This window comes from Symphalangus syndactylus, chromosome 10, assembly GCF_028878055.3.
Source record: "Symphalangus syndactylus isolate Jambi chromosome 10, NHGRI_mSymSyn1-v2.1_pri, whole genome shotgun sequence".
Taxonomy (NCBI): domain Eukaryota; kingdom Metazoa; phylum Chordata; class Mammalia; order Primates; family Hylobatidae; genus Symphalangus; species Symphalangus syndactylus.
Genome location: NC_072432.2, coordinates 81,966,670 through 81,988,405, shown reverse-complemented (window position 1 = coordinate 81,988,405; position 21,736 = coordinate 81,966,670). Strand labels below are relative to the sequence as shown.

Below are 21,736 nucleotides of genomic sequence, written 5' to 3'. Positions count from 1 at the left end.
GACATACAGTAATTCAGTTGGGAGGGGGTGTCAGTTCTAGTTTAGTACATGTATCTTTAAGTCCCTTTAAAAATTTTTCGTTATAGGATATGCCTTTCACCTGTGAAGGTATCACCCCTGATATCATCATCAATCCCCATGCCATCCCCTCTCGTATGACTATTGGTCACTTAATTGAATGCCTTCAAGGGAAGGTAAGAGATGTTCTTCAAAAATATAGATTCTAAGCTGATACTTCTTCTAAAACTCTGATAGCTGATTGCTCTCAAATTTGATCCAGGGTACTTTGTAAAAAGCTAGTGTGAGACTTACTTTTCTGCTTTCAAATTGCTTATGATTCTGCCATTTTTTTTTTTGGCAATTTGCAAAGTTATGGACAAGTCAGAATTTTTGTGAGTTATACTACATTCAACTAATACTTACATATGTGGTTTTCCTTTTGACTAGGTCTTTTCTATAGATGAAGAGTTAATTTGTTGATGGAGAGTTCAATGTGAACTTAATAATTTTATAGTTCTATTATCAGCTCTGCATGCATCTTTTGGTGGAGGTTTTCTATTTTTAAGTATTCTTTTAAGGTAAAGTAATAGTCTAACATATGGATGGCTTGGTTTTAGGGCATTAAAATGTCATTTTCCTTGAGCCATCTGAAGTACTTAGGAGTCTCACTCTTTTTGTACCTGATCCCATGGATCGACTTCTATTTAAATACTTATAATTGAGTTTTTCTTTTTTAAGCAAGTTTATTTGTTCTGAATGTTTTGTGTAAGATTATAAAATGAACCTTATATATCACAGCTTTCCATAACATAGATTTTGAGTTCAAAATCTGAATTTTAAAATACTTAAAGTAATACTTTCAAATTTTAAAAGTATTTAAAATTTTTTTGAATGCATTTTTATTGATATGACTTTTAGGGGGAGACAGACTGAAGCAACATTTTAGAGAGTACTTTTTTTTTTTTTTTTAAAGGTATCGGCTAACAAGGGTGAAATTGGTGATGCCACTCCATTTAATGATGCTGTTAACGTGCAGAAGATTTCTAATCTTTTATCTGATTATGGCTATCATCTCAGAGGAAATGAGGTATATTTGCTTTTATAGTAGTAATTTGTCACTTGTGTTTTTTTTGTATGTGTGTAGTTTTATTCTGAAACAATATAACCTTTTATTGAAGTATAATATGTGCACATATAGAAATGTACAGCTTGATGAATTTTCACAAAGTAAACACAGCTGCATGACTAGCACCAAGATTTAAAAATGTGAAGGTAGCGACTGAACCTTTTTCAGTCGCTACCTTTCCACTCCCACCCCAAGCTAACTACTCTCTTAATTGCTAACATTATAGATTAGTTCTGTGCTTTAATTTTTATATAAATGGAGTAACACAATGTATACACATATCTTCTTTGACGTTGTTTAATTTTTAGGTCTACACTTCAAAATCTGTGTTTGTTGCAGGTCCTGTACAATGGGTTCACCGGTCGAAAAATCACATCACAAATATTTATTGGCCCCACTTATTACCAGCGTTTGAAGCATATGGTGGATGATAAGATTCACTCTCGTGCTAGGGGACCTATTCAGATCCTCAATAGACAGCCCATGGAGGGTAGATCTCGGTAAGAACTGTATCATCATCGTTATTATTAATTAACCTTATATTATGAAAAATGTCAACACACTAAAATGGAGATAGTGGTATAGTGAATGCCTGTGTGCCTATTACCCCCATTTCAACAGTTATCGACTGATGGCCAGTCTTGTTGCATTCATCTCTGTCCTTCTAACCTTTGATATTATCATCATGTTTTAAAGGCGGAGTCTCACTCTGTCACCCAGGCTGGAGTGCAGTGGCATGACCATGGCTCCCTGCAGCCTTGAACTGGGCACAAGCAATCCTACCTTAGCCTCCCAAGTAGCTAAATTGATATTGTCTCTTAAGTCCTTTTTTGAATTTATTGGTTGTCCTCCAACCTTTTTTTTACTACAGGCATGTGCCACTACACCTTTTAAAAAAAAAATTTTTTTTTTTTGTAGAGGCCAGGCACAGTGGCTCACGTCTGCAATCCCAGCACTTTGGGAGGCCCAGGCGGGTAGATCACCTGAGGTCAGGAGTCCAAGACCAGCCTGGTCAACATGGTGAAACACCGTCTCTACTAAAAATACAAAAAATCAGTCGGGCATGGTGGCACGCACCTGTAATCCAGCTACTCGGGAGGCTGAGGCATGTGAATCACTTGAACCTGGGAGGTGGAGGTTGCAGTGAGCCGAGATCACACCCCTGTGTTCCAGCCTGGGTGACAGAGTGAGACTTCGTCTCAAAACAAAAAACAAAAAACATTTTGTAAAGGCGGGGTCTCACTATGTTGCCCAGGCTGGACTTGAACTCATGGCCACAATCCTCTAGCCTCAACCTTCCAAAGTGTTGGAATTACAGGTGTGAACCACTGCACCCAGCCCTCTTGATTATTTTTAAGCAAAGCCCAGACATCATATAATTTCTCCTATAAATTTTTCAGTGTATATCTTTAAAAGAATGGTTCTCAAATGTCTTGATCCCAGGAACCCAAAATGCTTTTATGTGAGTTGTATTTATTGATATTTATCATATTAGAAGTTAAAGCTGAGATTTTAAATTTATTATTTTAAAAATGCTAATAAGCTCATTACATGTTAACATAAATAACATGTTTTGGCTGGGCGTGGTGGCTCACACCTGTAATCCCAGCTACTTGGGAGCCTGAGGGAAGAATTGCCTGAACCCAGGAGGTGGAGGTTGCAGTGAGCGGAGATCGCGCCACCGCATTCCAGCCTGGGCGACAGAGTGAGACTCTGTCTCGATAACAGAACAAAACAAAACAAAACAAAAAACCACGTTTAATGAAAAATATATCTATTTTCCAGATGAATTTAGTGACAAGAATAACATTGGTTTACATTTTTGCAAATCTCTCTAATGACCTGGCTTAATAGAAACAGCTGGATTCTTACATCTACTTCTGCATTCATTCCATTGTAGTATTTTTTATATTTAAGTATATGAGGAAGTTCTGATTTCATGCAAATAAGTGGTTGGAAAGAGAGGGAATATTTTGATTTTTTTTTCTGAGACAGTCTCACTCTGTCACCCAGGCTGGAGTGCAGTGGTGTGATCTTGGCTCACGGCAACCTCCGCCTCCTGCATTCAAGCAATTCTCGTGCCTCGGCCCCCCGAGTAGCTGGGATTACAGGTGTGCGCCACCATGCCCGGGTAATTTTTGTATTTTTTGTAGAGCCAGGGTTTCATCATTTTGCCCAGGCTGGTCTCAAACTGTTGGCCTCAAATGATCCCCCTGCCTTGGCCTCCCAAATTGCTGGGATAACAGGCAAGAGCCACGGCGCCCAGCCCACCCCTCCCCCGCCGCCCCTTTTTTTTTTGAGACAGTTTCATCCCTGTTGCCTAGGCTGGAGTGTGGTGGCACAATCACAGCTCACTGCAGCCTCTACTTTCCAGGCTCAGGTGATCCTCCCATCTCAGCCTCAAGTAGCTGGGACTACAGGCATGTGCCACCAAGCCCAGCTAATTTTTTATATTTTTTAGTAGAGACAGGGTTTCGCCATGTTTCCCAGCTGGTCTCAAACTCCTGAGCTCAAGTGATCCACCTGTCTGCCTTGGCCTCCCAAAGTGCTGGGATTACAGGCACGAGCCAAGGCGCCTGGCCTATGGATATTTTTTTGGTGCTACACCAAAACGATAAGTTGTAGTTTCTCAAAGATTGGTTTTGATGTAGAAACTGAAACCATATGAATGAACCTTCTGTATTTTTTATGTTTGAAGTTCATTGGTTTGTCTTGTACTTCAAATGTATCTTTTACACATGCATATTTTGTAGCATCCTAATTGGTCATTTGGAAAATATTGGTTTGCTGAGTTACGTAGATTTTCAAATGTTAACACATTTCATTATAATAAAAAAATTGCAGACGGGCGCGGTGGCTCAAGCCTGTAATCCCAGCACTTTGGGAGGCCGAGGCGGGCGGATCACGAGGTCAGGAGATCGAGATCGTCGTGTCTAACACGGTGAAACCCCGCCTCTACTAAAAATACAAAAAAATTATCCGGGCGTGGTGGCGGGCACCTGTAGTCCCAGCTACTCAGGAGGCTGAGGCAGGAGAATGGCATGAACCCGGGAGACAGAGCTTGCAGTGAGCGGAGATTGCACCACTGCACTCCAGCCTGGGCGACAGAGCAAGACTCTGTCTCAAAAAAAAAAAAAAAAAAAATTGCATTTGTTAATATGACTACTGATGTCATTAGAAAAGCCTTTAAATATATCAGGAAGCTATCAAGCCCATAGTGGTGCATAGAAGTTTCCTAAAATTCTGATTTTTGCTTGAAGCTCACAATTTTCATTGTTTTCAACAAATACTTAAAATTATTTTCCTCAGAGTAAAAGACTTACTTTTTTCGTTTGCTTTCATTTCTTCTTGTTCATTTCTTTGTCTGCCAAATATCTACATCGTCAACTTAATTCTAAGTCTGATTTAACATCATGGGTGTTAACATGTTGATGAGTTAACATAGTTGGTGTCAGCTGGCTATTCGAGTAAAAAAGATATTCCATGATAAAAGGGACTAGTTCAGAATCATGCAAGTGCTTTTGTTCAAGACAGTCATCTTCACTATACAGCAGAAGTGCTTAGGAAGTGTTCCATTTTATTTTACTTTTTTTTTATATAGAGACTGGGTCTTACTGTGTTGCTCTGGCTGGTCTCGAACTCCTGGGCTCAATCCAGCTTCTCACCTTGGCCTCCCAAAGTGCTGGGATTATAGGTGTGAGTCATTGTACCTGGTTGAGGACTTTCATTTTTTTAAAAGTCACAGGATATGAAAGAGATGTATACTCAAGGGTCAAGGTTTAATAAAACTATTTATTTTCACTGCTTCATTAAGGACATTTTTAAGTAAAACTGGCTTTTCTCCCCTTCACTTGAGTGGAGAATATGACTGCTAGTAACATTTGGTTCTGCTATCCTGAGTTCTGCTAAGGTGCCAGCAGTTTTATTCATGTTTCCACCATCAGTGCAAGTGTAAACACAGTGAAAGAAGCAAATATATGTTGTTAGTATTACTGTTAAAAATAGCTTTGACTCTCAGGCGGTCCATAAAACACACTCTGAGAACGTCTGCTCTGAAAGATTAGGACGTTAAACCTAGCCACAGTACCTCCTTAGTATTAAATATTCAGGTTTACATTTCCCTGATTATCGCATAAGTTCTTTAAAGGTTTGTTGGTTTTAATCAGTATACAGATAAGGTCCATGCTTTGCAATTGATTGATAGTGTCTCATAAGTCCTTTTTTGAATTTATTGGTTGCCTTCCAACCTTTTTTTTCCCGTTGTAATTTATTTGTTGAAGAACCTGGACTGTTTGTCCAGGGCTTGAGGCTGAATTTTGCTGTTTGCGTCCCAAGTGCTGTGCATTGCTGTTTTTTGTTTGTTTGTTTGTTTTTTGTTTTTTGTAAATAGTTAGATCTTGAGGCTTGAGATTTAGGGTTTGAGTTTTTTGGCAGTAATACTTTATAGGTGGTATTCTATACTTCCAGTATCTGGTTGCCTTTCATTGTATGATTTTAGCAGCTATTACTAAAGACCTTAATTAAATAGAGATTTCAAACTGATACCGTTCTATTTTTTTCTCATTCCTTCTTCAGTTTTTAGCCAGACTACTTCTAAATCTTTGTTTCCTCAACTGTTTGGTTACCTAGTGACGTAGTTCCTATAGTAGGGGCAGGAATAAATGCTCGATTCTCTTATTTACCAGTTTTCAAAATAGTGAGCTGGTTGTCTAATGATCCAGATCAGTGGTCCAAAGTCGACCAATGATTTTTTTGTTTTGGGAGAATATCATTATAAACCCATTGGTTTTATTTTGTATATTTTGGATATTAAGTATGTTAAGCCATCGCCATCTATTTGCCTGGCCATCTGAATAATGCATTTATTTCACTTCTTGTGTTGGGGAAACCTATTATCATTTACCTGTTCTTTCCATTACTTCCAACATGTATTTATGATTTCAAGGTTGATTGCCTGGGACAGTCATTCCATTGACAAGCTGCCTTATTTAGATTGCCTTTTTTAGTATTCATTTTTTTAGTATAGAGTTGAATTCTAGAAAGTTAAATGATGTCATGATGAACCTCCACTCTATGCTTTATTGTATCTTATGAGGAAAATTAAATGCTATACTTAAGAATCTAATGTATCCACTCCATTTGGGGACCTTCTTTTTTTATTTTTATTCGTTAAAAAATAGAGATGGGGTCTCGCCATGTTGCCCAGGCTCCTGGGCTCAAGAGATCCACCCAGTCCGCTTCCCAAAATGCTGGGATTACAGAGGTGAGCCACTTTGCTTAGCACATTTGGGGACTTTCTAATGCACATCAAATAGTTGGCAGACTTCTCCTCTCCCCACCAATAGAGAGAATGCTAGGGTATCAAAATTAGAGCTTAGTTCTCCTTCTTTGCAAATATTATTCTCCACCTTTGCCATTATTTAAGGCGGTGTTTATAATAAAAAATAAGTACAAAGTAGTAGTTTTTTTCTCTTAACAGTGATGGTGGCCTGCGTTTTGGAGAAATGGAACGAGATTGTCAGATTGCCCATGGAGCAGCCCAGTTTTTAAGGGAAAGATTGTTTGAGGCATCAGATCCATATCAGGTTCATGTTTGCAATCTTTGTGGAATAATGGCAATTGCCAACACCAGGACCCACACATATGAATGCAGGGGCTGCCGCAATAAAACCCAGGTGTGTATAGACTCTACTGGCGGTTGATACTTGTTTAGAGGAAACTGTGTTGGTTGATCATCCAGGCAGGTTTAGTGTGGTGGAACAGATTGGCATTTTCACAATTTCGATAGCATGCTTCTGTAAGATTCCTAGTTCTAAATAAGGAGAAGATAATTCGATTTTTCTAAAAACCAGTTTCGGTTTTAGTGTGGTAATTTCTCTAAGCTATTCATCTTTTGGAAATAGTAAGACTTTGTACGAGGGATTTTAAACAGTGAGTTTTTGAAAACCTTTTAGTTGAGGTGGGTGAATATAAATTACGTCTGGCAGGATGGGTAAAATACCAAAGCCTACTAGGAGAAAGAACCACCAGCAGCTGAGGTAGCAGAATGCATGTTCTCAGCTCCACTCATTTATTCATTATCTACAGTACCAGATCTTTGCTTGTTTCTGGGGTAGAGAAGTGGGGTCACTTCAGTACAATTCTGCTGATTACCATTTGTTTTTTCTTTTCAGATTTCTTTAGTGCGAATGCCTTATGCGTGCAAACTATTGTTTCAGGAACTTATGTCTATGAGTATTGCACCGCGAATGATGAGTGTTTAGCTATTTTACGGGACTCAACAAGATAATTAAATATCTTGGTGTCTTGTTTCTATTGTGTGGCTTTTTAAAAATGACAAATATGTACTGTGTTGTGATAAAAAGTATTTTATTTGTTTAATGATATGCATGCTTTTCTTCTGTAAATATATAATAAATTTTTGTAGATAGTCTTGATGTGTGATCTTTATTTTGTATTTCTCTGTGTAAAACCAGTGAATATAACTAAAGTGTTAGTGGATTGGATTAAAAGAAACTTATTAGGCAAGAACAGGTAATGTAGTTATCCATGACTACTTTTAACCATTCAGACTAATAATATTCTGGAGGTTTATAGCTCGGCACCTTCACCTGTTTAAAAAAAAAAAAAGATAAACATTAGTTACATATGGGGATGTGGTTGACTTTTGAATTGTCAGGTAGTTGAGTGTTTCCAAATCAATGAAGATGTTAAAATGTGGGGATAAAGGATATATGAGTAATTGTATAAATGATATGCTGGAGTGCTCTGTGGAACTCGAGTTACATGATTTTAGCTATGAAAGGCAATTTTGCTGTATTGGTTGATGCATCAAAGGTACATCTTATTATAGAACTGGAAGAGCACATTTCACAAACGAGATCAGAGAGGTTAAAGACCTTTCCTTTGTAGTCCGGATCTCCTTCAAAAGGTAAAGTGGAGGAATAATTAGTAGCAGAGCTGAGACTCAAACGCATGGCTTGACTCTTAGCTACTGCTCTGTTTCATTGCCTGGCATTACACATTATGGCTGAAAAGAATCTGACCAAATACTTCGTTATTTAATATTTCTTTTCATATCACAGCTCAGTGATCTGCACACTGGAATGGTTTGACACATGCTGATGGTAAATTTTGTTCTTTTGTCTAAGGGAGAGCCAATTCAGACATCAGTTTCATATAACTATATAAATGTAAAGTAGCACTGCTATGACACAGGATGGGTTCTTCAGAGGAAGCTTTTTGGCAGTGAAGGAAGGGGAGGCAGAACAGAACTGGGTATTTGCCAATATACCTTCCTTTCTGGCTTTTTCTTTTAAAAGCAAAAGTGAAGGGCGAGAATTGCCCACAATCATTTTCTTTTAAATGGGAATTTAATATAATAGTCACAACACAAAGGGAAAATGCCAAGTAGATAGGTAGAAAGCTACGGGAAATAGAAGCCATTCCGGGCAAGTTTGATTTTGACTCTTACGTTAGATAAGGTAAAAGCATCTAAGTCATAATAACGACGTTCAGTCACCCATCCAGATAATCTTTTGGAGTCTCATGCTGTACATTTTAATGGCATACTTAATGCCCTTATGGGTCCCTAACTACAGAATTTCATCAATAGCTATGTCTGATACTTTCATACTTAGTTCTGTTCTTTTTTAAGCAAATGTACTAGTCATTTTTAAATGGCTGTGAGATTTATTGTGTACCTTTTTTCACTGGTATTTCATGTAAGGCATCAACCACTGTAATTTTTGCTGATGCTGAAGCCTGTCCTTGGGAATTGGATGCATGGCACTCATATTCTCCAGCATCTTCCTTACTTAGAGGAGATACCTGTGAAAGAAAAAAGATCTAGTATTCCTCTGTGGTGGTCTTCTCTTTTGTCGGTGGTTCTAGTGAGGTCATTATTGCATAAATTTCCTAAGATGACCGGGGGATTCATAGCAAAGGTACTGCTAGAAGTAGTGCAAGTCCTGTGGTAGGAGACTTTGATAGCTACCATATTTGGTTTGCTGAGGATTCATGTGAGGAAATGTCATGGATAACTTCTGATCATACTGCATAAGTTAAAAACCGGATAAGTACACATTATCGGTTTGAGGGCAACCTTGATTAAGGGCATATGATCAAAGTATTCTCCATGAATATCAAGGGTCAAGTAAAATAAGGTATTTACTAATTGATAATCAGTTAAAACAATGCTTGGGCCACGCAGCTGCATGTAAGGATTTTGCTTTGAACTCTTAGGAAAATATTAGTTCTTGTTAATTCGTTGGTTGTTTTCAAAACATGCAATAAAGCACTTTTCCTTTAGTTTCTCTGAAAGAGGAGCAGCGACTCCATGGTAAGGCTATTCCATAGAGATGTGGAAGAGCAAGCACCTTTAGGCTGGTGGTAGGTATATCAGGCACCTTTGCCAGGTCTGCTTATGTCTAATGCTAAGAATGAAACTCTTGCCAGCTCTTGGTACTGGTACTCACCAGCACCCAGCCAGTTACTTCATGCTTTTCTGGGCCACCTCGGGTCTGAATGGCCAGGTTGTCCCGGTCACCAGGCAGGAGTTCTGTCCTTTGAACTCCATAGTGACCCCTTTTTACCTGCAAAAACACAAGGAGAGTAATACTGAGTTTTGTACACCAGATCGTCTACTTGGAAGTGGCCACATCCCTACAACTGCACATAGTGTATGTCAGACTTTCTAACAGAGTAAACCCGGCATTTCACTCAACTATTTCCCTTTCCTAAATACTTCTAAAATAGAGATCCTCTTTTATTTCTCCTGCCAGTTTCCTGCTAAGCGTACGTGTTTTAAACTAATGTGTTTTTCTGCATGCCTGGGGAATACACATGGTCATAATTTCCTGCCACTGGTCACCATCATTCATTCACTCATACTCTTGGAAATTCTGCTTCTCAGTGCCAGGCCTTTTGCCCGTCATGCCATGTTCAACTGATGAACTGTCACCAGCACTAGGTTCGATGCTTGGGACCTTGGGGCTCTTCCTGCAACAGCTTCATCAATGGAAAATAGGCTGAGACCAAAGCCAATACCATTACTTTGTTCTGAGGGCTAAGAATTAATCAAATGATTGACTGAACACCTAAGATAAAAAACGCCTATCAAAGGAGTTCGAGACCAGACTGACCAACATGACGAAACCCTGTCTCTACTAAAAACACAAAAATTAGCAGAGTGTGTTGGCGAGCACCTGTAGTCCCAGCTACTCGGGAGGCTAAGGTGGGAGAATCGCTTGAACCTGGGAGGCGGAGGTTGCCATGAGCTGAGATCGCGCCACTGCACTCCAGCCTGGGCAACAAAGTGAGACTCCATCTCAAAAAAAAAAAAGAAGAAAAAAACAAAAACAAAAAACAGCTGTCAAATACATGTGCTGTCATTGTTCTTTTATGACAAAACTTGCTGTTTTTTGTGTATGACATGTCAAGATTCAGAAGAAACTGTTTCTTTGGTTCAAGGCCAATACTGAATGGTATCCTTTTTGCCCTCATTTTAAAAGGCAAAATGTTTATTATATAAACTCTGGAAAATATACAAAATAATGAAATTCACTTGTAGCTCCTCGATACATATACATTTAGGAGCTGAGTTACAGAGTACAAATATTTTAAGCCTTGTGATAATGGTGAGTAAAAAAAAAAGGATATACGAATTGTTTGTTCATTCCATCCCAGACCTCCTTTAAGAGCCAACTTGACATTTATTGATACTACCTTTGTAATTAGAAAGGATTTACAATCTCAAATAGCTAGTTTCCTTTTCATTTTCTTCTATAATAAAGCAAATCTTAATAAAGACCAGATAATAGTGTGTACATATAGACACACTGATGTATAAATATAATAAATACATGTATAAATAAAGATATACACTTTATTAACTTCCATCTCAGTGTTGCTTTTCCATGTGGATCCCACTCCTACCATCTGTTTTTGGTACTCCGCTGCTGTCTCGGCTTCACACCTACACTGTATTTTCTCAGCTTTATGATGCCAGGACTGGGACTCAGCAAACCACATGTGATCTAGGCCAACTGCTCTAGAAAAAATATCTTGCTTGACTTGGAAAGCCTGGCTTTTTGCATTTTTTTTTTCTGGAATTTTCCCACATTGCCACTCTTAGTGAGAGAAAACCACGTAACTTAATGTCTTTCTCATAAATGCTGTGAAGACAAACATATATTCAATAGGTACCTTTTCCTTTAGTTTCCCAGGTAGCCGGCAGAAATGGTTTATGCTAATACAGCTTTTGAAATAGTTACTTAAAAATGGGTTTTAAGAATATTTTGGTAGAAGTATTAATTTGATCCAATGTCTCAAGTAATATGTCTCTGACCTTTATTTACTGAATTTCAGAATCATATGAGTTTTATGTGTGACCAAAGCAAGAAAATAAACACTGCAGCACTGAAATACTGAATCTCAGCAACTGAGCCTCAAATCCCATAGCTCTTAGTAAGGAGCATTTTATGCCTATTAACCTGATCCACTATGGAAAGGGAAATGTATCTTGTTAAATATAATATTTAACAGAAATCACAAAATATATATACTTTTTTTCCCTTCTTTTCACAGGTGTTGGCATGGCGTATTTTAATGTTATGTAATTATAAAAGGTTATACATCATGTAGAAAACATAGAAAAAAGTGCCAAGAATTTTCATATGACAAATTTTTATATGTCAAACTCTCCCTTATTCGTGTAAGGGGATTCTAAGTGTTGATACGTGTGTGTTTTCTTTTCTTTTCTTTTTTTTTTTTTTTTTGAGACAGAGTCTCGCTCTGTCACCCAGGCTGGAGTGCAGTGGTGCTATCTCAGCTCACTGCAACCTCTGCCTCCGCCTCCGCCTCCGCCTCTGGGATTCCAGTGATTCTCCTGCTTCAGCTTCCCGAGTAGCTGGGATTACAGGCATGTGCCACCACGCCTGGCTAATTTTTGTCGTTTTAGTAGAGACGGGGTTTTGCCATGTTGGCCAGGGTGGTCTCGAACTCCTGACCTTAAGTGATCCACCTGCCTTGGCCTCCCAAAGTGCTGGGATTACAGGCATGAGCCACTGTGCCTGGCCAATAAATATATGTTTTCTAGTTAAAATCGGAATTAAAACTAAAAAAGAGAGGTTAATATTCAGTGCTAGTAAAGATGCAGAGAAATGGCACTTCTCCATTGCTGGTGGGAGTGTGAATTACTACAATCTATTTAGAAAGTAATCTGACAAGGTCTGTTAACACCGAAACGAATATTTTGACTTATTCAGGTAACTGTTGGGGAATCTATCTTACAGCAATAAAAACACTAGTATGTATGATATGTGTACATATCATATGTACACATTGATGCTTAAAGTAGGATTAAGTTGACAAAAATTTGGAAACAACAGAAAAAATACAGAACTGATTTAATAAATTATAATATTCATACTTGGAATATTATGTAGCTGTTGAGAAGCAGACTTGGACGATGTCCATGAAGTATTTGTTGAGAAAAGCGAGTTTCAGAATAATTTACTGGCACACTATATTCTCATTTCACCGTAGGGATATATGTTTGAATATGCTTGGATATGAAAAAGAGTGTGGAAAGATACAAACCAGGGCAGTTCACATTGCTTACCTCAGGCAGGAGGAGGAGGTGGGGGGAGATTCTCAACTCTTTCTTTATACGTCTTTGGATAAATTCTGCTTATTACCATTACCTTAGAGGTCACTATTTTTGATTAAAAAATATTCTTAGAGGTCAAGGAAGCCCTAATCTGAAGAAATATTTGGGCAAGAAAAGAATTAAACAGAGAGCCTCTTAGTCTCAGAGACAAGTATTGGGAAGGTGTTTTGCTGTCGCTGTGAGCATCATCTCTGATTTAAAAGGGTTAAGTCAAATATGGCTATTTCAGTTCATGTTCCCATTTCAAAATATTGCCCTTCGAATCTTTCTAGGCTAGGGGTTTGCTGAAAGGTATGAGGCTTGTTAAAGCCAGCTTTCCTTACTACCAGTAAGGAAAGTAAAGACCACTCGCCAGGCTGCGCCAACCGTAAGAATTGCCACTGCAGTCTCAAGTGTCATGGAGAGAAGGCTTGTGCCATTAATTCTGTCGTTGCTAAGAATCCTTGAGCAAGAAAGACATACTGTCTTTATTTGAACCTCAGTTTCTCTTGTTTAACAAGTGAGGATTCTAATATTCTATCCAAAAAGGTGTTCTACTCTTAAATTGGATTTGAAACACACATGATAGTAAATATGTTTGTATTCTTAACAGTCTGGTTACAAGGACAGCGATGAGAAAACAAATATCCTGTTTAATTATTTAGGTCAGTGACTTCCCAAGTTTCCTTAGTTTTGACATGGCCCAAACTATTGTATATCTGGAATATACAAAAGTTTTAGGAAATGACACCTTTATAAGTGGTAAGTGTGATGCCTTAACATAGGTTCTGTTCCATTTTTTATTTTTTATAAGAACATGCTGGTTGTGATCGCTACATTAGTTCCAGGACTTGCTGATGGGTCACGGTCTGCTGTGTAAGAAACATTGCTTTGGGTCATGCATATGGCAAATTACATTATGAAGATAGAGGAAAACCGGCAGAGCATGACAGTTGGGTTTTGCTTGTTCTGGAAAGTCTGCAGAAAAAATTGTTTCTCTCCTACTTCCTCTTCACTTCTTTACTTCAGCACCCATCTCGTTGACTGACATAGTGGGTTTTGTTTTTGTTTTTGTTTTTTCAGAGACAGGATCTTGCTCTGTTGCCCAGGCTGGAGTGCAGTGGTGCCATCATAGCTCACTGCAGCCCCACCTGCTGGGCTCAAGTGATCCTCCCACCTTAGCCTCCCAAGTGGCTAGGGACTACAGGTGCGAGCCACCACACCGGCCTCAACTGCCTTGGTGTTTCTGACTAGCCCTGAGGACAAGCCCTCAGGGAGGCCTATTGGGATCTGCCCTGTACAGTTCTGAAAGGGAAAAGATTCCTGAGGCAGACGTATTCCTCTGGTATGTGAATACTGTAGCTGGGATTGGGTAGAGCAAGGACTGAAGAAATTATTCTTTGCCAAGATTTGCCAATAAGGTCACATGCCCCAGGACACTTGGGTGACCCTCGCTTCTCATTGTGTAAGCATCCCTAGAAAACTGTAGAGAACTGCAACGGAGCTTTTCATGGGTATTCCTCGGAACATTATTTCTCCACCTCCCCACACCCTGAGCAAACCAGCAATCTCCAAATTAGCAGTGAGGAACGCCTGCAGTTCTTGCAGGAAGGATGGAGGGGAACTCATCCACGGACTGCATTTCTGCTCTTACTCTTGCTCCGCCTTAAAAACATAATTGATTGGGGTGAAATTTTATTGCTCCTTTAAGAGAAGCTTCACTGTAAAGGATGGTATGGTAGTGTTGCCTCTGCCATCACCCCCACCTCAGGCATCTTCTGGTACCTGTTCCCAGATTTTACACAAACCAGGCGGATTCACGCCGGTGCCAATGTCAGTGGCCACATCCCTCTGGCCGCATGGGGGAGCCAGAGGTTAGCAGGTGACCCGATCTGGGCTTGAGCCCTTCAGTGGGGTTTTCACAATGCAGCAGGGGGAAGGGAAGCCCTTTCTTTCCTCTGGGGTCTTTAAGCTGTGATCAAAATGTGAGTGGAGTTGTTATCTCCCACTGCACAGGAAGCTTTCTGAAGCAGAAGAAAATAAGACTAGTATATTGAGAGCAAAGAGCCAAGAGTTAGAGTTCTGATGGCGTGTGTACCTGGATGCAGGGGCCCTTGAGGCTGGATCCCGCCCCGCTTTTCGTTTTGCCTGGGCTAGTTTCAAACGGGTTGGTAGAACTCGCAACAGAAAGAGCTCCGACTGCGGGAGCCACAGTCCTCTTGGAGTTCTAGAAGTTGCTCCTCCGGTCACACAGTGAGCAAACAAAATAGTCAAGGGAGACTATCATCCACCTTAGAGCTTGCTGGAGAAGTAAGGCAGCTAAAAATGGATGTCTGGTTATGCCCTTTTACTTAAACTAAGTTTCTTTTTTGGTAGCATGAGTTTGATAATTTTTTTTTTTTTTTTATTTTTCGTAGGATAGTTGTGAGGCTCAGCGATTCAAAATGTAGAAAAAGGACAAAAACAACCAGGCTCACGCCTGTAATCCCAGCACTTTGGGAGGGCAAGGTAGGCGGATCACCTGAGGTCAGGAGTTCGAGACCAGCCTGGCCAACATGGAGAAACCCTGTCTCTACTAAAAATACAAAGTTAGCCAGGCGTGGTGGCGGATGCCTGTAATCCCAACTACTTGAGAGGCTGAGGCAGGAGAATCACTTGAACCCAGGAGGCGGAGGTTGTGGTGAGCTGAGATCGTACCATTGCACTCCAGCCTGGGCAACAAGAGTGAAACTATGTCTCAAAAAAAAAAAAAGACAAAAACCTAAGTGTATGGTATAATTGTGAGGTGTTAGTTGATGGCAAATAAATATTTTCTTTTCCCTTCTCCATACATGCTGAGATGACGTTGTCCTTCAAATATGAAGATAATTATACAAGATAATGCCACTTGAAGGGAATAATTTCGAGGAACAGTAGCTAATGTCTACTGAGTGCTAACTATGTATCAAGTGATTTTTACCTGCATTACTTTATTTAATCTTTAAGATAATTACATGCTACTTTTCTAATGTAGAGAAGGGAGCTAAGGCTAACAGCAGTGGTTTTCAGTCCAGGGCAATTCCCCAGCCCCACACCCTTAGGGGACATTTGGCAATATCTGAAGATGCTTTTAATTCTCACGACAGGGGGGATGGGGGATGCTACTGTCATATAGTGGGTGGAGGCTGGGGATGCTGCTAAACATCTTCCAAAGCACGGGCAGCCCTCACAACAAAGAATTATCTGGCCCTAAATGTCAATAGTGCTGAGGCTGAGAAACCCTGGCTTGCAGAGAACTCAGCCACCCTGGCTAAGGAATTCACACTCTTTTCTTTTTCTTTTCTTTTTTTTCTTTTTTTTTTTTTGAGACAGGCTAGAGTGCAGTGGGGCAATCACAGCTCACTGCAGCCTCGATCTCCTGGCTCAAGGGGTTTTTCCACCTTAGTCTCCTGAGTAGCTGGGGCCACAGGTATGCTTCACCATGCCCAGCTAATTAAAAAAAAAATATTTGTAATAACGAAGTCTCACAGTGTTGGTCAGGCTGGTCTCAAACTCCAGGACTCGAGTGATCCTCCTGCCTCAGCCTCCTAAAGTGCTGGGATTACGGGCATGTGCTACTGCACCCAGCCTCACACTTTCTTTTTCTTTTTTCCATTTGGGAAGTCATTTCAAAGCTGATTTATTAAAAGGATATCATGCTTTTTCCACTTTGGGCCAGCAGTTAGCAAAATTCAGAAAGTAGAAAATGTTTTCTTTGATATTCCTCCTCTTGTTCCTTTTTAATGCTCTGTTCTGGAGTGGTCTCCTCTGTCCCTAACTTATGGTTCTACAGCCTTGGTACTTAGAAGAATAGATCCCACCTCGCTCCTTCTATCCTACTTCCAAGTGCCCTTAAAATGTACTCATCCATCTCCCAGCACTTAGGGAATCTGAAAAAATAATCCATGCTCATAGGAGAAGGCTACAGGGCTTTATGTCCTTTTACCTTCTTAGCCCAGCCTCCCAGTAAAACAATAATAATGCCTCCAAGCAGACAGGATCTAAATTATCAGCTAAATGTTCAGTCTTAAATGAGGAGACTGATGCCATCACAAACAGCTTGGTGGGGGCTTGGAGGTGGTATTTTGGGACAGAAAGAGAGAAACGTACACTTTTAACCCCTATGCTATACCGTCTCCACTGAGGGCGCACACACAGACACACACACTTTCACTCACACCCACATATGCACACACATACACACACCACAGGTGCACACACAGACACACACACTTTCACTCACACCCACATATGCACACACATACACACACCACAGGTGCACACACACCCCGAAGCTGGGTTGAGGTGTTCAGCATTATTGTTCTTCCAGTTGCTCAGTTGCTAGGATGCTGCTAACAAAAGCATGGCAAGGACTGGTTTTTGTTCCATGAATCCAGCGGGGGGCCTGTATGACTGCCCTAAGGCTTCACCTTGCAGGAGCCACAGTCAACAAAGCAGGCTGAGGATTTAACGTTTTACCATCCTTGTGCAGTGCAAGAGAAGCTTGTCAGCCTAGGATGTCTTCTTGAAGTCTGTGCCACTGACCTTGTTCCAGATGAGGACAGGTGTCGGGATTCCGATGACCTCACAGCTCAAGTACACCTGGGCACCAGTGACATTCCAGATGTCCTTGGGGGGCGTCACTATGGAAGGACCTGCAGGAGAGGGCACAAAGCCAAAGTCATCTTTTAAACAGCGCTTCACATGAGTCAGCGTCTTAGGGAGAAAATAATAATTGTGTTTATGAGGCCTTCCCTTGGTGGATTATCTGAAGCAAATTTCAAAGACCACACTGGCTTCCTCCTGCTACCAACATGATTTTAAGGTCCACTTTGGAAATGTATAAATCTAAACAAATAAAAACAATTAGGAAGAAAAGTATGTTATTAAAATTTTCTTCTTCCCCAGACCATGCTTAAATGAGTGCTAATTTACCAGCTGTTTTTTATTATCTGGGACTTTGCCAGTAATAATAAAATTTTAGTTCCAAAATGTTCAAAGTTTTTCTTCTTTTGTTTACCGCTATTTCTATTTTGGGTTGGAAAGGCAACAAGCAGCCGCTCTGTGGGTAATGAAGAAAAAAAACCTAAGAGAATATTTGAAAATATGCTAAGCACCCAGACAAGATGGAAGTCCCTGCCTCAAGAAGCTTAGGATCTAAGATTGAAAAGGGTGATGAGGCAGGGAAGAAAAGAAACATGTGGAGTGCTGTGTGCCTTAGGGGATTGGAAGGGACATCTTTATTTTTAATTTGATTTCATTATTATTATTTTTTGATACAGAATCTCATTCTGCCACCCAGGCTGGAGCACAGTGGCTTGATCATAGCTCACTGCAGCCTCAAACTCCTGGTCTCCAGTAATCCTCCCACCCCAGCCTCCAGGGTAGCTGGAACTATAGGTGTGCACCACCATGTCAGTTAATTTTATTTTTTTTTTGTAGAGACGGGGTCTTGCTATGTTGCCCAGGCTGGTCCCGAATTCCTGGCTTCAAGTAATTCTCCTGCCTCAGCCTCCCCAAATGCTGGGATTACAGGTGTGAGCCCCCACGCCTGGCCAGGAGGCACCTTTGAACAGAAGAGGCCCGGGTGTCGAGGAAAGTGGTACAAGGGTCCTTCTTCCAGTGTGGTCAGGAGAGGCAGCTGGTAAGAAGGAAGAAGACTGACTGATCTATTGGGCGTGACCAGGGTCCCCAAGGAGAGGGCCCTTTCCCAGGGTTCTCAGTGTCCAGGTCCCCGGCAGGAGGCATTGACAAGTGGGGGGCACCCTCAAGCCACTGCCTAAATAGAGTCAGCAGGTATGGGACCACTGAGGGAGGGCAGAGTGATGCTTCTCCATTCCCCCAATTAGGGGACACACCCCCCACCTTCTGTATCATGGCACCCTCTGGAGAAGGTCCCTACTCAGAGTGTATCGTTTTTGCTATGAAAGTAGTATGACTGCCAGGCGCGGTGGCTCACGCTTGTAATCCCAGCACTTTGGGAGGCCGAGACGGGCGGATCACGAGGTCAGGAGATCGAGACCACGGTGAAACTCCGTCTCTACTAAAAATACAAAAAAAATTAGCCGAGCGTGGTGGCGGGCGCCTGTAGTCCCAGCTACTCGGAGAGGCTGAGGCAGGAGAATGGCGTGAACCCGGGAGGCGGAGCTTGCAGTGAGCCGAGATCGCGCCACTGCACTCCAACCTGGGTGACAGAGCGAGACTCCGTCTCAAAAAAAAAAAAAAAAAAAAAAAAAAGAAAGTAGTATGACTGTCTGGTCCTGGGTTAGCTAACTATGGCCCGTGGGCCAAATCTGGCCTGCCATCTGTTTTTGCATGGCCTGTGAGCTAAGAATGGTGTTTGGATTTTTATTTTTATTTTTATTTTTTTATTTTATTTTATTTTTTTTATTTTTGGATTTTTATTTTTTTAAATTAAGAAACATTTTATTTTTTTGAGACAGGATCTTACCCTGTTGCTCAGGCTGGAGTGCAGTGGCATGATCTTGGCTCACCACAACCTCCGCCTCCTGGGTCAAGCTCAAGCGATTCCCATGCCTTAGCTTCCCAAGTAGCTGGGACTACAAGTGCATGCCCAGCTAATTTTTGTATTTTCAGTAGAAACAGGGTTTTGCCATGTTGGCCAGGATGGTCTTGAACCCCTGAGCTCAAGCGATCCCCCCACCTCAGCCTCCCAAAGTGTTGGGATTATAGGCATGAAACACTGTGTCCAGCCTGCATTTTTAGATGGTTGAAAAAAATATTAAAAGATGGATATTTCACGACGTGTGAAAATTGTAAGGAAATGTCCATAAAATAAAGTTCTTTTGGAACACAGCCACACTTATTTGTTTCCTGCTGTCTCTGGCTGCTAGAGCAGTTGTGGCTGAGACTGTATGGCCTAAAATATTTACTGTCACTGGCCTTTTATAAAGAAATTTGCTGATTCCTGCTCTAATCAACTGAGGGAGACTGATGCCTAAATAAGACATTATGGGAAAGTCTCAGGACTTCGATCCTTTACACATTTTCCAGAGCTGATGCAAGTAACCCCCCTGGGTGATTCTGGTTTGGCTCTGAAACACAGCACTGCGGAAGCCAGCACATGCCGAGAGCGGGTGCGTGCTGCCTGCGCCTGTGCCCTGACGGCCTGGCTTCCCGGCATCTGCAGTAGAGATGTGCACACCTACTTTTGATTTACTGGTAATTAGTATGTCACTTCTGCTAATTCTGAATGCCAGGGTTCAGCCACCAGGGGCCTTCAGAAAGACTTGGGACCGTCCGCAGAGGAGGGTCATGGAGCTGGCAGCCTGGGTTCCTCAGGTGGGGCAGTGTGAGACTCCAGAACCTAACCTGGCCCTTATTCCATGCTTAGCATGGCTTCTTGAATGAATAAATTAATGATCCCTTCTGAAGTTTCAATCTCTGTGGACTTGGGTCTCCTAGCACAGTAGCAAACTGCAGGGTCATCTGGCGTCAGAGTCCTGGGAAAGGGACAACCTCCCCTTTAGGACTGGAAAGTTTTCTGGCATAATCAGCATTCAAAGGACATGAAGTTTCCCCTTCTGCAGCAGGCTATTTCCAGCACAATATTAATTTCGTGAAACAGAAAGGAAATGACCCCAGTGTGCAAGATTTTCCCACTCATCTAAAGCATTAGAAGCTGATGTTTTTTAATCTCATGGGATATTTTTATTTTTGTAGGAATGTGCAAAACAATCAAAAGTTTGGAAACTTCTAAATACATTTTGTGCTTCCTTCCCTCCAAACCATAGGTCTGAATAGGAAGCATATATCCCGGCCAGGGGGCTTGGCTCTTCTGCTGCAAACATGAATGTGGTGAGCACAGTGGTGCAGTATTTACGTTTCTGCCTCTGTCTCAGACATTTCCTAGTCTGGATGCAGCAATACAGAACCCTGCAAAGGGCTGGGCCTCACCCTATCCCAGGCTTCCTCCAGGGCTATGGGACCCCAAGGGCTTGGACACCACAGAGCCGGATCTGGCTGGGCTTTGAACTGCCTTCGCCCACCTCTCTGATGGCCCTCATGCTGCTCTGTTCTCCTTCCCACACACAGACTTGGCAGGAAGACTTCAAAGCTCAGGGGATCTCAAAGGATTGTTCTGAGAAGAACATACCAGTGTTCAGAGATTTGAGGGGGAGCTCGGGAACAAAGCTGCTTCTCTCATATCCAAACCACACAAGGAATGCAAGATAATTTTATCGTGAGGATCTGAGGGCCTCAGCCCTGCCAAAACCTACTTACTTTAACCTGTGTCCATCTCCCTGTTGCCAGTACAGGTAGCAGGGTCATCAGTCTTGGGCAGGGGGCAGATTCTGGAGTGCTAATGGGCAAGTTCCAGCCTGATTTTCTACAAGAGAACTTGAAGACATGCTATGGATTTTTCCCATGGGATTTTAAAACAGATGTTCTTAGTTTTAGTATAGCCCAATTTATCAAGTTTCCTTTTCTATGGTTAGTGCTTTTCGTGTCCTGTTTAAGAAAATTTTTGCCTAGCCCAAGGCTATGAAGATCTCCTGTTTTCTTCTACAAGCTTTATGGTTTTACTTTTCACATTTAAGTTTTTGCTCCATCTTGAATTAATTTTTGTGTGTGCTATGAGGCAGAGGTCAAGTTTCATTTTTCCTCCCCTAAAAGGACATCCAATTGCTTCAGCACCATTTGTTGAAAAGATTTTCTTTTTCCTAATGAATCATAATAATGTCTTTGTGGAAATCTGTAAGACCCACTGTATATGTGTGGGTCTATTTCTGGACTCTCTATTCTTTTCCACTGGTCTATGTGTCTATCTTTGCACCAATAACTATGGCATAATTTAGAAATAAATTGTACTAAAACTGAACCACTAAATGGAGGGCAGATCTAATATATCTGTTTTCCCCCAATCCTCTTACTATTCCAAGAAGCAGAACATTCTAGGACAAGCAAGGATTCTCTTTTTA

At 41.1% G+C, this 21,736-nt stretch overlaps 2 protein-coding genes across 3 annotated transcripts in view; one reads left to right on the top strand and one right to left on the bottom strand.

The window, feature by feature from the left end:
- Positions 1-7,559, top strand: part of POLR2B (RNA polymerase II subunit B) — a 55,251-nt gene extending 47,692 nt beyond the window's left edge. For both annotated transcript variants that reach the window (XM_063610400.1, XM_055294584.2), the window contains exons 22-26: positions 87-194; positions 974-1,087; positions 1,466-1,626; positions 6,606-6,801; positions 7,300-7,559. In XM_063610400.1, the coding sequence (XP_063466470.1) occupies positions 87-194; positions 974-1,087; positions 1,466-1,626; positions 6,606-6,801; positions 7,300-7,389 (669 nt within the window). In that variant the 3' untranslated portion in view covers positions 7,390-7,559. The remainder of the gene's footprint in view (positions 1-86; positions 195-973; positions 1,088-1,465; positions 1,627-6,605; positions 6,802-7,299) is intronic.
- The window catches only part of IGFBP7 (insulin like growth factor binding protein 7), an 85,191-nt gene continuing 70,933 nt past the window's right edge, over positions 7,479-21,736 (bottom strand). The window contains exons 2-5 of the mRNA XM_055294587.2: positions 17,340-17,449; positions 9,604-9,720; positions 8,830-8,956; positions 7,479-7,737 (exon numbers count right to left, since the gene is read on the bottom strand). Coding sequence (XP_055150562.1) covers positions 7,718-7,737; positions 8,830-8,956; positions 9,604-9,720; positions 17,340-17,449 — 374 coding nt within the window. The 3' untranslated portion in view covers positions 7,479-7,717. The remainder of the gene's footprint in view (positions 7,738-8,829; positions 8,957-9,603; positions 9,721-17,339; positions 17,450-21,736) is intronic.